Below are 17,183 nucleotides of genomic sequence, written 5' to 3' on the forward strand. Positions count from 1 at the left end.
TTTCTATTTTTGTGAATGTGCTATATGTAAGCACTTGAAAAGGAATATAGAGAGACTGTGAATCCTCACTGAAGTGCTTTCTGTTGGTGAATAAAATGAAGAGTATTTGTAAGCCCAGACTATGTTCTCAACAGTGTTATTTCTGTTGTTTAATTAAGTGCTTCAGTAGCAGTGCACAGTGTGCCAAGAGAGGGAAAAGTCTGTTTGCTGCCTCAGAGAGACCTGAGCAAGTGCCAGAACCACTTACTTGGTTTTCCCTGTGTAAGTAAGAGCTCCTGCTGCTGGAGACAAAAATAATCAGAGGCCCTTAATCTGGAATTGGCTGTTTCCTTTTCCTAACTCCAGAAAGAGAGATGAACAACATTTTAATGGGTTTATTTGGGTAATTCCTCCCTTTACTTGGCTACTCTGTAGCTTTGGAAAAACAGCCTCTTACTGCTGACCTCATATGTATGGAGATCTCACACAAAGGTTTCTTGATGAGGCATCAGGAGGTTTTACTGAGCTTAACTGAACCTTGCCCCTGGAACCTTCTCCTTCTGTTGTTTTTACCTATTCTGTCACCCAAGTTTCTGACCTTAATCCAACACTGGAAGATGCTACTTTTCAATTTGACTTTTTTAAAATTAATTTGTCAGTTGATTCTTCTATTTTTAACCTGTGTCCTTGATAAATACCTTGCCTCTGTGGATGAGCTTGCTGAAGTAAAAAGACACCCACAGCTCATGGTCTTAAGTTTCAGGTATCCAACTATTTCTTCTGGTTACTCAAGTATACTAATCGACAAGGCAAAGCATTTAAGAGTTTTGGAATAAACTATTTTGGAATCCTAACACAACTTACAAATTATCAACAAATAACAATTTATAAATAAATCAAGAGAATTGTTTAGTAGTTGAAGCAGCTTAAAATTAGCTTAAAATGGGGAGAGAAATGGGAGATCCCAGCCTGTTTGAAGACTAGCAAACATTTATTCAGGAGCGTCTCAAGCAATATTACCTCTGGAGAAATTCAAAACTGTAAACTACTTGAGTTCTTCAATAGTGTTATGTTACATTCTAAGAACAAAACTTAGAGTTACAGGTGAGAATTGGTAAGGATTTAAAAACTAAAAATAAATCAAAATAAAATCTTGTAGTGTTGTTGAAAACAGCACCATATGTTAGTAGAAGAGCTGTAAAATTTGTAAAAAAGTAAATAAACAAAAATTAACACTTCCCCTTGGGGAACTGGTGTTCTGATTTGTCTCTTAGATGAAAAATTTCTTGCATTTTAATTGCTTTTTGTCATTTCATTAAAATGTCACTGTAACCTATTGGACTCAGCAGAAACACTGCTCCAGGACTCTCTTTCAAGTATATAAACAGAAATAAGAACCAAGAGAACAAACAATTGCAAAGTGATGCTATATCTGTTTATTTTACTATTTACTGCATGCTCAGCATTAAAGTTGTTCTTGCCAGCTAAGCTGCTTTAGCTGACTGGTCAACTATTTCTTAAAAGCAGTAGTAGTGATCAATAACAGTCTTTGATCAGAAATATGCTTGTCAAGTTGGAGCATAGTCTGTGCACTGCTGCTCTGTGTCCTTGCTCTCTGTTATTTTAAAATTGTATTTATGAGTTTGTGCAGGAGAATTGCAGCATTTTGTAACAAATTAAAGATGTCAGCATCCATGAATGGTGACTCCCCCACATGATGAAGGGTAAGGTTAGGGTAAGAAAAGCTTTTATTTTATGCTCGCTTCTGTTGTTCTGAGCAAGGATTATGGATACACAAGCTGTTTTCCAAAGAGCCATCCAGTACTTGGAAAGCTGGCTGTGGAAGTTGGTAATGCTGTCCAACATGGACTCATAATGCTAAAGTATTACCTCTGCCATAAAATAGATCTAGGACAGAGCCAGTAAAGTCTGGTTGTGTAATTCTCAGCTGGGATTGTGTTCAGGATGATGTTACAGCATGGGTGTTAGTAGTTGCCTTGTATAGTTTCGTTGGTGTTGCTTAAAATTTCCCTCTTATGTTTCTCTGGGCATGTCCCTTTTTAGCTGCTCATTTGATCAGCTTGCCCAGTCCTCAGGGGAGCCCTTCCTTGTTTCTCACATGACACACGTGACCAGATCCATGTAATAACCAAACTAATCCACAACTAGATGTGATTCAACTTTCTGATGTATTTACTATATATTTATTCTTCGACATGCATGCCATAATTCTGTAAGTGTTTAGAGTATGTAGTCATAGAATCCCTGAATAGCTTGGGTTGGAAAGGACCTCAAAGCTCATCTCATTCCAGCCCCATGCCATGGGCAGGGATGCCTTCCACTATCCCAGGCTGCTCCAAGTGTCCAACCTGGCCTTGAGCACTTCCAGGGACGGGGCAGCCACAGCTTCTCTGGGCACCCTGTGCCAGGGCCTCTCCACTCTCACAGAGAAGAATTTCTACCCAGTACCCATGTAACCTGGCCTCTCGGTCAGTTTAAAACCATTCCCCGCTGTATCTGCCCCTATAAAGGTCTCTCCCTCCTTTTTATAAGCTCCTTTAAGGTACTGAAAGGCCATAATAAGGTCTCCCTGCAGCCCTATTCTTGTCCAGGGAGAACACCCCCAGTTATCCCAACCTGTGTCCACAGCAGAGAGGTTCCAGCCCTTGGAGCATTTCTGTGGTCTCCTCTAAACCAGTGCAAGTCCTTTAAGTTAAGTGTTTAGTGCTTTTAATGTTTCTGTGAATATTGGTTTTCTTTCTAGCTCCTTCCCATCACAAGAATGTTAAGGTAATGTGACTGACCGCAAAATGCACTGAAAAATATAAAAGGAACTAGTTTTTATTTGGGTAGCTGAGGGATAAAGATAAGGATGAAATTACTTGTACTGTGCTGCACATTTAAAAATAATTATTGTTTTTTAAAAGAATAAGGGTGTTATATAATCACACTCTTTTCAGTTCTCAGTTCATTTGGAAAAATAAATAGGTTAGAGTATTTTTTAAATTTAAACAGCAGTGGTAACCTGTTCATGTCCTAATGACCTGTTTCATAGAATGAGTACTCTAAACATTCACTGCAAATCCAGGCTCAAATTGCAGGTTATTTAATTAATCACGTCTTGCTGGCATTTGGCCAAACAGCCACTCTCACTACTCTGCTACCAGGAGAGCTGGGAAACACAACAGTGGTCAAAGCACTTGGAGAGCGCAGCACTTCCTACATCAGAAAGAGCCAAAAATCAGTTTGGGCAGTCTTCTGCTGCATTGCTCTGAAAATTGCCATGTGTCTAAGAGGGTTTGTGTCTAGATCAGTAAATACTGTTATCTCCAAAGGAGCTTTTCAACATCTGCAGCTGAAAGCTCTGTAATATTGTGTGCATGCAGTGATCCTTTTCCTGCATCTCTTGTATGTGTGTACAACCAGATAGTAAAGCACCAGCTCACACCAGCAGGCAGATTTATTTGAAATAGTAGGATTGTACAAATGTGTGCAAGTGTTCCTGTTTTGTGGCACTTGGAACATACTCTTGGCATGAAGCGTGGAACTAGAAATTCAGTCTTCATAATACTACCCTTAAATTGGTTTTTGTTTTCCAAAATGTGTTTTTCTGTACAGCTTACATTATTTTTAATTTATTGTTCTGAACCTGAGCTAAAATGTATATGTTGAACAAATATTTAAATTGAATTGTCTGCCCAGATGGCATATTTTTCAATGCAAATTATTCTTCATTAGCCGACTTAGTTCAATTTCTGCAACTGCTTATTGTTAATTTTCCTTAATTTCCCCACACCTAGAGAATTTGGGTATCACTACATTTTGCCACTGGTTCTTACTGTAAATCCTTGCAGAGTTTTTGCTTTCCATCTGACAAACACTAACTACTGTAGTCAGTGGAAGAAAAGTTTGTGTTGCCAATTGCTGACTCTGCTTTAGTGAATAACTTTAAAGATTTTTTAATGTTTTTAATCTTTATTTGGCTCCTATAGTTGAAGTATAACAGGTAAATGATCATCTTTGTTTCAGGCACAATAACCTTGTTGTGAGACCAAATGGGCTGTCCACTCTGGTGAAGAGTGGTGTTCCAGAAGCTCTGAGGGCAGAGATCTGGCAGCTGCTGGCAGGATGCCATGACAACCAGGCAATGCTGGATAAATACAGATTACTCATCACAATGGTAAGGGATTTATTATTTGTTCTTTCCTTCTTTTGTTCACTTTTCTTTCCTTTGGATGATACGAATTCTGCTGGGCAGCAGTTTTAGTCAGTGGCAGGGCAGAAGAATGAAACAGTTTGACTTGTTTTAAGCAACTGAAATTGTGATTATGTGACTTTGCCTCCTGCCATGGGTACCTGCTGCATGGCATTAGCAATAGAAATTGCTGACCTATATCTGTAGTAATGCTTGACATTTAGTTTCTATTCTCTTGCTGTGATGATAATAAGAACATCAGCTTGTTCAGGTGTTTGCTTGTGGGTTTTTTTATAAACTCACATCCATCACTTTGTTTTTTCAAAAGTTTGTTTTATGTATGTCTTAATTTTAGGGGGTTTCAATTCTTAAACTCAAACAAACCTAAACAATACAGCACAAAATTGAGTATTTCTTCTTTCTGTTGTTTATTTTAAAAAAGAATGTTAAAAACATTTTGACCTAGCAGGAAGCCAGTCTCCTTGCTGTATGGGTGAGCTGACACGAGAATCCTTTTGGGAGTCAACTCCCATTCTCTGTGCATCAGTGCAGTCAGTGAGCATTCTAGGAAGTCCGTGGAGCTGTTTGATCTGTGAGGCAAGAGGGAGGAGTTCTGTGTTGTGTAGCACAAGTTCTGTGCAGTGTCAGAGGTGATCTCAGCCTTTGGGGTTCTGAGGCTCTGCCACTGCAGGGCTGTTCCAGCTCTGAGAAGAGCAGCAGTCTCAAATACACTTTGAATGGCAGAAATGGATGGAGATCGTTTTCTGTGCTGCTCAGAGCAAATGCTGGATTTGTTACCTGGCTTATGGAGTATCTGTCCACATAGAAATTCTGGAGTAGATGTTGTTACTCAAAGTTTCCTTTCCTGATCTTGTCATATTATTTTGCTACTTGTCCTCTTAATTTGACATAATTATGTTTGTGAAGTTTAGAAGCATTCCCAGAGTGAGAGCTGTCCTGGTGGCTACTTTTTTCTTTACCAAGAAGGAAGAATGTTTTGATAGTGTAAATTTTTCATTTTGATGTTGTAGCTGTGTTATATTTTCCTTAGAAACCATTCACAGGACATCTGTCAGCTGTATGGTGCATCAAAGCCACCTCCATTATTTGCTCCTGCTTTCCAAAAGTGGGAAAGACATTTGTTTCAGGGTGGAGGAGGGAGTGGAAAACTTCTAAAATGCAAGGTCTGTCTTGATACTGGGGCCTTGTGCCTTAAAAATACCTTGTAACACTTGGCCTTTTCACAACAGAGATATTGCAGTGATGTGTATTTTGGAAGATGATATTTCATATAGTATTTAATACAAAATATTACAGTGGTACTGATGAAAAATTTAAATCCTCTGCTGAACGGAAGCATTTGTGCAAACAGAGGTTTTTATCTAAAGTGAATAATTTTCCTTCTGAAGTGACAAAACTTCTATAGTATGTCTGTCTAAACTGCTGACAATCACATCATTTGGCAGTAAAAGACTCAAGAAAGAAATGAGCAAGAGAGAGCCTGTGCCATACCAAAGCTAGGGCCCATCTTTGGGAAAAGTTCACGTGGGATGCTCCAGAAAAAAAGTCAGCTGATTTTTTTTTTTTTATGAGTTATTGTATGATATTTATGTCTGTGAACAGAAATTTTCAGTTTCATTTTGGTGTGTCAGTAGTGTGAATTAAGCAGAGAGTAGTAGAATATATATTTTAGTAGTATATACTACTAAAATCTTAGTTGCAGTGTTACCTTATGTGTGTCAATAATAACCTAATAATAACTTAATAATGTTAAGCTTCAGAGTTATTTGGGTATTAATGACTGTTCACTTGCTTCTCCTGTATGAGAAATGAGAAAGCAGAACTGATTTCTTTTCTCTGCATTATTTGTGTGCTGCCATCCTGATAGACCAACAACAAAAACTTTATTTTTTCCGTAATTATTTATTCTTCCCATCGAACCCATCATTTTCGTCTTGATTCTTTCAGTTTATGTATATGCTTGTACAAATTCATCATCTCCTTGTATTTTGGTCATTCTGCTTGATGTTTCTCTTCTGAAAGCTGGATTTTTTATGGGTGCCTTGACCACCTCAGCAGTATATTCTTTGAACATGTGTGTTCCTGAGCCATTCCTAGGGGAGTGGGGAGAGCTGGTGATGCTCTGCACTTGCAGTCCTGGGAGTGAAGTGGGCTCAATTCCAGAAGGAGGAGGTGGTACAAACATCTGTGAACTTGCACCATTGCCTACTAACACCCCACAACTCCCAGAACATGTCTCTGTTTAAACAGCTCCCCATTGCTGCCCAGTCCCTGGAGCAGTCCCTGAGGTTCTGTCCCATGCTGCCCATGGTGATAGATCCTTCCTCTGAGCCTGCTCTCACAGCACTCCAGCCCTTCCCTGCTCATCCTGCCTGACCTGCACCCCTGGGTTAAATTGGCAATTGCAGCACCTCCATGAGAAAAAGGGCACTGGAGACCAGTAGAAAAATCTCTGCCATGATACTGTCACAGCTTGAAAGATGAACTCGATACCTGGAATTATTTGTACTGAAAACCTGATTTATGATTGCTCTACTGGGGACAGAGCAAAACCTGGTAAAAACTCTGATTTTACTACAGTGTTACTGGTTAACTTCTGGTGAAACTGTGCTCACTAGTGAGAGTTGTGGTGTTGGCAGGCCAAAAATGTGTGCCTTGTGATACTCTAAATGACAGCAGACTCTCAGCATTTAAATTTAGAGACCATACTATAGACACATTAGTTGTTCCAGTCTTGTGCAGCAGTGCAGTGTTAGATTGGCCAGCTATCAGTCCCATCACCTAAGAAATCTGGCTGTGCATTTGTACTGTATTTATCCATCTGTATGCAAAGCTCTGGAACCTGCTGCAGTGTTTCTCAGCTACAGGAGTGCTTTATTCAGTGTTTTCTGTAGGAGAGAGTAATTTGGGGCTTGTTTTAGAGTCTCAATTCAGCACTGAAAGCAAAATAAAATGTCTCATTTAGAAAAGTCAATGCTGCACTTACTTTCTCCAAAAGGCCTCCATGTCCTCTAGTCCTGTGCAGTGGAGATCAGCAGTCTGTCAAGAATGATCTGGTGAATTGTGTTCCTTTTCCCTAGATCAGAGCATTTGTTTTCCATCTCTAGGTGAGTTTGGAGCTCCAGGAGGGAAGGGAAAAAGAAATCCTTGTGCTCTCACAAGTACTGACAAGCACTGCCTTGCACTCTCTTAGGTCTCCTGCTGAGTTCCAACTTGATGATTACTGTGAGTTGCTCAGGAATTTTGACTGGAGCACAATAATAGGCCTTGCATACAATTTTAGAGAGTAGGAGTTGTGATTTGGCAGCTGTTTCATTTCTGACATATATGTAAATGTGTTCTGTATGACAATCAAAATCTGCCTTCCTTTGCCATGGGCTCTTCACAGTGCTGCACGTGGCACCTGACAGGAAGGGGGAAGTCAAATTTACATCAGTAGGGATAAATGTGTATTTTTATTTATGTAATTATTGTATGGAAAATAAAATCAGAGTGAGAAAAATCTGCTAATGATAATGAAGGGGTAATATTGGTACTTAAAAAGCCTTTATAAAAGCATGTCTGATCTCTTTGTTAAAGGAATACAGAAAAATGTGCACGAGCTGAGGTCAATTCATTGACAGAGTGTTTCCTCCTGCCTGCTTGGCATCATTTCATCTTCACCGGTTCCTCTCCAGAGACTGGGATGAATTTTTCCATGATGAAGTGTATTCAGAGCTCTGATAAACTGGTGGCTGCCAAGCCACAGTGTAGCCTGTCTGTGACTGGAGTGAGTGCTAATTGCCTGCTGCAAGAATTAAGGATCCAGCTCCCCTTGCCCCAGTGTGTCCTTGTCAGAACAGGGATCAGGCACTGTCAGTGTGCACATGAGTAGAAATTTGCTGTCACATGATGGCAGTGATGCAGCAACTTAGCCTAAAATACTTGTTGCATCTGCATGGGGACAGATGTTTTGTTTATTGTATCTTACACTGCTTATTATCAAGAGTTTTGCTTCTCTGTTTGAGATGGTTTCCTTCTTGTATGAATTCTCACTGCTGAATTTGTAGGATGAGACTTGTTTCCTGTCAGGGCTGAGTGTAGTAGTGTAAGTAAAAACAAGAACAGAAACAGGAGGCTGTCACTCATGTTCTGTAGTTTGAAAACTTTTGGGTGGACTGTTTTAAGGTAACATTTCTGGTTCTAAACTGTATGATTTATTCATAAAAGACTTCCAGTTTGCAATAGGAATTCCTTTAAGAAATGAACTGTATGTTCATCTAACAGCATATATAGACTTACTTTAAATGCAGCAGCTGCTGTGGTTTAAGGAAGCAAAACGTGTTTTAAATTTATTATTATTATTTTTTAAGTAAGATCAGAAAAATAAGCCTCAGATAAAGTAGATGCTGGTAGTATTATATTCAAAACAATGAAAGTTTGTGTAGGAATGAGAATGCCTGGTTTTGAACTGGGTGGTGACATTGAGTCGAAGTTCTTAAAGAAAGATTGAATGGCTGTCCTTCCAAATGACTTGTAAGAGAACCAAAAATAGGATTGTTTATTCTCATAATTTCTTTTGGCAATATGAGCATGTGCCCAGGACAGTTAGCGATAATAACTAATTAAAGGGTCAGGCTTCAGAAGACTTGGCCAAAAACCAGCTTTTTCTGCTGACTGTATTTCTTGGTGTTTTGTCTCTGGACCAACAACATTTCAAGTCACTCCACATAAGAGTGAAAATCCTAAGAATTCTTCCAAGCTCTGAGAGGCATTGATCTGGGCATTAAATATTGCCATATCATGAAAATAACAGATCTCATCAATTTAATAATTTGTAAATGGCACTAATCAGGGGGATTACTACTCCAGCAGTATAATTCTCATGCAATGGTGAGCAATTATAGGAAAGTATTTTCCATTGCTGCAGAAGGTGGAGCAAATTGATTGGATTTGGGGCTGGATGAAATTTAATCAGTTTAGAGTGAATATATGTAATTTATCTGTTCAGTTAGGACCAACATTATTATTTCTGATTCCTGTGAGATAAATCCTCTTTTTTTAAAGAAAAAAGCAAAAAAAAAACCAAAAAACCAAACCAAAAAAAAAAAAAAAAAAAAAAACCCACAAAACAAAAAAACAAAACAAACAAAAAAACCAAAAAAAAAAAAACAAACAAACAAAAACCCGCCAAAGGTTGCAGGTTTCTGGAACTGTGTCTTGTCCAAAATCAAAAGTTAGAAATAGGATAGATGAAAATAGCAAATCCTGTTGTTAAAGATTCAATATGTGCTTAAACATGATCTTCCATGTATTGAATTAACAGTAATTATCTGTTACTTCGTGCATCTGTCTTCAGACTGAGCTTCAAGGACTGAAGATCAACTTTCATGTAAGCCTAATGCAGAAATGTATTTATTTTTTTAAACTTTGAATTTACCCAGGCTGTTCAAACAACAAAAGGTATTTGCTTCTTTGTTTCACACTTAATATTTACTTGGCTCTTTAATTTTTATTGCACGTTTGCTTGCATGGGTAGGAAAAGGAAAACTGAGGAGACCACAAGTGAGTCACTCTTTCTATCCAAAGAAGATTAAATGCAGTTGACTTTGAAACTGGTGCCTTGATGCCAGGTTTGTGTGGTTTTGTTCATTTAGTTTTTAAATTTTATTTGTGTGAAGCAAATACAATTTGTGTGAAACAGTTTAGCTGGAAGGAATTGAGAGAATTCCTTACATAGGAAGGCTGTTTTAGTGGGAGTAGAAAATGAATCAAGCTTGTTATTTGCAGCAATACCAAAGGATGTGAAGTTAGCACTAAGGAGGGGAAGAGGAATATTTTTTTGTCCCAGTGGCATCGTGCAGGCTTCCACTGCTCAGTGTTCTGAGACTAATTAATCAGTAAGGGTGTCTAATTAAAAAGATGACTGTTCACCAGCTGCCACAACAGGCTGGTTAATGGACTGAAACATTAGAGTATTTTTGTAGGAAATATTTGTGTTCAGAATGCTGCATCTGTTTGTCCTGATTGAAAATGGGGGAGTTTAGGCCTCTGTAGCAAGGAATAGGGCTTTTGTGGCTTTTTGCATATTTATTTTGTCTCCTTACTAATTAGGAGATGTCTCCCTTGACTTTTAAAGGAAATAGATATTAAGGATGGCATAGCAGTATGCTAAACAATTGTAAAAGATCCTATTACATAAGGGTCAATGATCATTATAATAAAAATGTGATTTTTTTCAGTTGATTGAAAAGGGAAAAAGCTAATACCTGTTACTTTGCTTTTTGAACGAGGCACTTGGGTATTAGCCAAAATAATTCTGGAGGAACTGATCACTTTTTCTGAGTTTCCTGTTTCTTTGAAATTCTGTACATATAGGAAGTTTCTTAGGTTTTACTTTTCCCCACCTTTTCTCAAAGCATAAGGATAGGATGACTGTTACTTAACTCTTCTCTTAAATTGAGAATTCATTTCATGGCAAGTAGAGTCTTGATATTTTTATAATGTAATGTGCTTTCTAAAGACAAATCAGCTCATGCTGGTTGGAGTGATGGGGAGCTTCATTTTTGGTGTAAGCTAATCTGTTGGTGCTGGCAGTTACAGTCACCTACTTTGAATTATTTTATTGGTGCTGCAACACTGTGGGACAATAAAGTATATATGAACTGGAAATACTTACTAGAAATCCGTGAAAAATTGTCTCTGAAGAGTAGAAGTTGATACAATTTTAATTCTTTAAAGAGCTTCATTTAAATTCAGACTTCAGATAAAAGGTTTAGTTTATGATAAATGTACCAGGGTACCTAGTTCCACAGCAAATGTTAATATTTCTCTTACAAACTCAGGAATAAAATGTCCCTAAGGTGAATTGAATTTGCCAAGTTTTGATTCATTTAGCACTCATCTGGAGAAAGTCTTTCAATTTTGTGTGCACAAAAGGGAAAATCTTATGCTAAGTCTTCATCTTCAAAGGAATTTATCAGTTTAGTGACAAGTCCCTTCAGGAAATAAAGGAGGAGCACCAATTAGTAATTTTTATTTTTATGTAATCTAAATGTTAATGCTTATGTATGATACTTAAGGTGGAAAATAACAGCAGTAGTATTTTATTTTCAGGGCCTGCATAAAATGATAAAATGTTCTGCTGCATTAAGAATTTTTCTGCCGTTTCTTTTCCATACATAGCCACATATAAGAACACTAAAATAACACTCACAATATAATTCCTAGTGCTTGAGGTGATGTATGACCTCTCTGTCCAAAAGACACATCAATTGACACATTTATTCTGCAGGGTAGAGTAGAAATGAGATTTGCATGTGCCCTCTTGGGACCTGTTCTGTTTTGTCTGTGTGAATTTATGATCCATTATCTGTAACCAGGGGAGCAGAGTTGCCCATCATTTCAAGCAGTGATAAAACCAAGGGAGTATCAGTATTAGGACCTGGATAGGTTTAAGTGATGTTTACTGGAAGAATTGATATTGCACCAGATAGTGTCATAAGCTCAGGATATATGAATATTGATGCAGATAACAAGTGTTTTTTTAGTAGGATGGAATTGGGATGTGTCATTGCCTCGCTGTTCCCTCACAGTGTGGTGAGAGCTGCTAGTACTTGGCACCTCAGTGCTGGTTTGAAAATCCCTGCTATTCCTTCCTGGATAAAACATAAATAGATATCCCAGTTGAATTTGAATGTTGATTTGGTAGTTGGTGTTGTTTTACTGTGGCACTAATGGTGCTAATGCTGAAAGAACAGCTGTAGTAGACATTTTAAACTGTGGTTTTCTGAGTAAAACTGGATTGTTTTAGAAGTCCCCTGCAGGGTGTGTTGTCTTTATGGAATTCTGTGTGTATGATCTTCCCTGTTAGCACAAGCCACTGCTTACCTGAAGGAAAAGGTAATATCTGTGTCCGCTGCAGGAGCTGGGATTGCTGAGGGGTAATTGTGTTTGAGGCACTCGGCTTGCTCTTGGTATTCCTCTTTCCTCTCCAATCCACTTCTTCCTAACTGGCCTCTGTTTTCAAATAAAGATTGCATAACTGGCATTCAGGAGGCTGCAGCACTCCAGAGCTGGAGCTTTAGAAATCTTAAATACCTTTATTGGAGAGAGCAAACCACCTTTTCCTGACTATTAGTTGCTGATTTCAGTATGTTAATGTTTGATGCTATAAAAATTAAAGAATGCTCTAAGTGCTTAGAGAGGAACACTAAGAATCTAAACATTTGGTGTTTAAAGTCTCTTAAAATGCCTTTGTTAATACCAATACTGGTGGTCAACACTTTATTAGAGCATGTTTTACCATAGCTGTGGACAGCAGTAGCAATTGGAACAGTAACAAACCCCGCAAGGCTTGAGCTGCATGTGTAGAATATTAAAATGTACAGAAGTGATGAATACATCACGTAAATCTAAACTGGAGTTTGATATAGGAGTGAATTCTGAACCTTTATGTATGACTTCTTCATGGTAAAACCCCAAATGACAGGGTTACTTAGGTGTTATGTAGGATATTCTTCTAAGGGCCCGAGCTAGTATTAAGGTAGATTTTACAGTAATCACTTCAAAAGAGATCAGAAATCTGCAGATCTTTACAGTCTATATCCATTAAGGAATTTTTTCCCTTTGCAGTGATGAGTATGGTCATACAAATTAAGAGTCATGTCTCCTGTCAGCAAGCAAATTTGCAGCTGCTGAGGTAAACTAACCAGAAGGAGATTGTTTGCAGTCTGCGATTGCATATACTCTTTCTAACAATCTCTTATGTAGGTTTTTGTGGACACAGACAAATATTTTGGCAGCTAGGAATTTTTTTTCTTGCTGAGGGTTTTCATCAGTTGCTTTTTAAACTGACAACCAAACGCTGATGATATGGAGCATCACATATTTTAATCATATCCTGCATATGACAAAGCTGTCTTCAGATGGGTGGTTTGTCTTCAAAGCAATCAGTTTCAAAATACAGCCTTTTTTTGACTCAGCTGCATTAAAACTAAATAGTCATTAATGTGGATTGCAGTTTCAGACAGCGTGTTTGCCAAAAAAAGGTTTCTTTTACTGCATGTTCCATCTTTTTTTTATACCCTTACCTAGCATTTGCAGGGCTAGTTACAGTAGTTGTGGAGTTTTATTTAGAAAATTTCCTTTCCCCCGTTTCTCTCAGAGAGATTCATTGTTCAGGTGTGGTGTCAGGGTGATATGGGAGCAAGCACTGGGGCTGGGCAGGATGGATGGGTGAGTAGCCTTAGGCAGGTTAATGTAACATTGCAGTCTAATTACACTTTTTGATACCTGTATGGCAGAGGAATTGGAGGTACTTTTTGGAACCATGCCCCCTTTCTTTCATGAGTTTGTAAATGTAATTCCAGAAATTTTTTTTTGGTCTTTGTCATCACTTGTCTAGGATTTCCTTTTCTTTTCTGTAAAGACTCTCCAATTCTTTAATGGAAATTTGAAAATACATAAACACATATTAGGGATAAAATAGACACACAAATGTTAGAATGAGTATTCTTTGGTGATGCTTTTATACTTGCATGTGTGTTCAATGCAGAATGGCTGCCCCTGACACAACAAGAATGCTGATGCTGAATGCCAGCAGTGGATTTACACAGCTGGCAGTCAAGGAGTAATATTTGGATGTCTGCTCATTTTTTTGAGCTCAAAACCATATATTTCAGGCAGCCATACACTTGATTAAGTTTAGGCTATTACACAACAAGGAAGTTAATTTCATAGAAAGCTCAGAGCAGCTGGTTGTCTTTTCAGGACTGTTTGCTGTGTCTGCTTGAGTCAGCAACAAGCCTTGGAAACAGGCAGCTGGGCTCCTTCAGCCCTAGCAGAGACATACTTCTGAAACTTCGATTTAAAGTCTTGGTATTCCCATGTCTAAGATTTATCCTGACTCCTGAAAATGTATGTAAGGTGAATATTGTACATGGAGTTTCCTTTGCAGAAGCTGTTGACTTGGTCATAGATTAGGTAAGATATTTACCTACATAATTTACATTCCTAGAAATGCTAGCTTCACGTGATTCTTGAGAGGGGACTGTGTGTCCAGCCTCAAGGATTAATACTGGGGCTGGGGAAGCAAAACTACAGAAATCCACTTGAATTTTCAGTGTTAGCTTTGTTGCACATCCCTGTGTATTATTTGAATTTCCAGTATACATCTGATTTTTTTGCTGCAATAAGGAATTAATCTGATTCTTCTCTGTTTAGTGCAAGCAAAGAGCCTGAACAAAACCACACAAAGCTGGCATCAAGGCACCAGTTTCAAAGTCAACTGCATTTAATCTTCTTTGGATAGAAAGAGTGACTCACTTGTGGTCTCCTCAGTTTTCCTTTTCCTACCCATGCAAGCAAACGTGCAATAAAAATTAAAGAGCCAAGTAAATATTAAGTGTGAAACAAAGAGCTGTATTTGAGCTGTATTTTTGGCCATGCTAGTTCTGCTCACTGAAAGCTCTTGTGGATTGTGGTGAGAGACTTTTCATGTGGGTCAGGCAAGAGTTATGAATACTGCTAGTAGCAACCTTAATTTTCAGTGCAGTGAAGCCAAAATAAAAGGCACATGCTGTGTTAAAATACCAGCTTACACTGGGATCCTAGCACATGCTATGTACATGGTTTAAGTGCAAAGATTTCCAGTACAAGTTACTGTTTCTAGTCATAATTTCCTGAAGTATCTGTTAAGTACTTTGCTTAAGGCTTGTCTCAGTATGGCTTTTGGAATATTTCATGGTGCACACTTCTAATTTGAAATAGAAGTAGTAGTTTTGACAATCTGAGAAATAATGGGTAGGAGAAGAGTTCTCTGAGATTGAAAGTGCTTGTATAATTAGGAGCCCTGTAGTGGTCATCAAGCATTTGACAGAAATTGAAAGATATGATCATTTTGTAGTCATAGGCACCTTTCCATACATACAAGGACACAGAACTCTGCTGCTTCAGACAAATCAATTTTGGTACTTCCTAACTTTCCAGTACTTAATTTGAAATCATTAAGTAACCTTAATCATGGACTCCTAGAATGGTTTGGATTGAAAGGGACTTTAAGTCTCATCTTCAGTCCACTCCCTGCCATGGTGGGCAGGGACACCTTCCACCAGCCCAGGTTGCTCCAAGCCCCATCCAGCCTGGCCTTGGACACTGCTGGGGATCCGGGGGCAGCCACAGCTTCTCTGGGCAGCCTGGTACATTTTAGGGATCTAGGTAAGGTCACTGGCACATCAGATAAGTGGTAAAATGTGTTTGTTTTTTCCTCCTAACTGTGAGAACTTGCAATGTGTAATTTTCTACTCACCTTGAGATGCTCCCTTGCATTTCTTAGAGTTCTCAGGAATTGTACTAATTGTGATCTCTAAAGCAGAATCCCCCCACAAAAAACCCAACCTCTATTTGTCTCTGAAGCTCTTTCTGTAAATTGAGTCATAGATGATACATTTTAAGCCAGCAGAATGCTTGATTATTCTACTTTTGACTGCCTTTAAAATTCTAGTTGCCATAACAACTTTATTTCTTTATTTTTAGCACATCAGTTGCCATAACAATAAAATATAGCTTTTTGAATGTAATAATTTTTCCCTTTCTTTTTTTTTTTTCTTTGTTTTATAAAGAACCTTCTTGGGGGGAAAGGAAATATGCTAAAGCTCATCCCCTGTGAGCCCTTGGGTTAGAACATTAGCTGAAAAATAAGGCTTTTTTAAATCTAGCTTTATTCCAGTTCTATGGCATTTTTTATGACTATTGATTATTTTCATAACTTAGATAGAAAAATGAATGCAAATAATTTTCTTCAAGTAATTTTTACTTGTGTAAAACCTTTCGTTTGTAAAAAATTGCTGGTTTTCATTCTTATTTCTTTTAGTTAGTGTTATTAGAAAACCTTAACTGTTAAGAGGGCAATTTCTAATATCTTTTTTTCAATATACAGAATGTCTATAAAATCACTGAGTTAGAGGCAATGTTTTGTTCAGCACATTTGGGGCAGTTTGATGTGATATATCTTTAAAATATATGAACAAAGAGATTGACTTCCAGCTTCAAGCCATAATCTTGAGCAGAGGGGAGAGGTTTATGTGTGAATTTAATATTGGTGAAAGAAGTTGGCCTTGAATGTAATCTATAGATTGACTTCTCCATTTCCTGATAGTGTCCTTTCCAAAAGGATTTGTAGATATCAATGTTGTCTTTATATTTAACCTCTTCCTAGTTCTGATAAAGTATATATTTGATTTCATTTTTTTAAGAGATGGCAGATAATACCAGGTTTGACATTTCTTCTAGAATAAATTATTTCTTAGCTCATATAACATTTTACATGTGCCAATTTCTGGCTATAAATATAAATGTCCTCATTATCTAATAAGACAAAATTTGCTAGTTATTGGAAGTTGAATGTATGTAGATGTCATTAATCTTGAAAAATAGTTATCAGATGTATAATGACTTTATAAATTTTAATTAGTTAATGCTTAACGCAGGGCTGTTGGGGGGAATGTCAGTAATTCTTGCTTTCAGTGGCATTTTCCTAACACCTCTCATTTCTGGATTCCATGTCTGTGAGTTACCCAGGAATGTACTTCCACTGTTATTGGCAACATTTTCTCTGTAGATCATTCTCAGTAGGAAGCTATTCCTTGTCCTTTCTCATACGTGGATATTGATGCAAGTGTGTTTAGATCCATGCTGGAGGAGAACAGAAGTGATACCTCTTCAGCACTTCCAGCTGGGAAGAAGATTTGGTCTAAATGAAGCTGAGCTTAAAATCCATAAAAAGAAATCGTGCCACCCTTCAGGTTATAAATAGTTATCGTGCCATATCCTTCTCATGTTCCTCTTTCCTATTTCTTCACAATGTGGTAGAATAGTAATCCTGAGTAACACTTAAGTTTAAAATAGTCTTAAAAATCCACTATTTACTTTGATTATTTCTAGCTTTTTTGTTCTCAAGAAGTAGTGGAATTGGATTTACTGGGATTTGGGGTTGGTACCACCTGCTCCT

The 17,183-nt window shown here is 37.9% G+C and overlaps 1 protein-coding gene across 3 annotated transcripts in view; it reads left to right on the plus strand.

Annotated features, from left to right (window-relative positions):
* The window catches only part of RABGAP1L (RAB GTPase activating protein 1 like), a 231,670-nt gene that overhangs the window by 50,170 nt on the left and 164,317 nt on the right, over positions 1–17,183 (plus strand). For all 3 annotated transcript variants that reach the window (XM_053950357.1, XM_053950355.1, XM_053950356.1), the window contains exon 13: positions 4,009–4,159. In XM_053950357.1, the coding sequence (XP_053806332.1) occupies positions 4,009–4,159 (151 nt within the window). The remainder of the gene's footprint in view (positions 1–4,008; positions 4,160–17,183) is intronic.

Source organism: Vidua chalybeata, chromosome 9 (assembly GCF_026979565.1).
Source record: "Vidua chalybeata isolate OUT-0048 chromosome 9, bVidCha1 merged haplotype, whole genome shotgun sequence".
Lineage (NCBI taxonomy): Eukaryota > Metazoa > Chordata > Aves > Passeriformes > Viduidae > Vidua > Vidua chalybeata.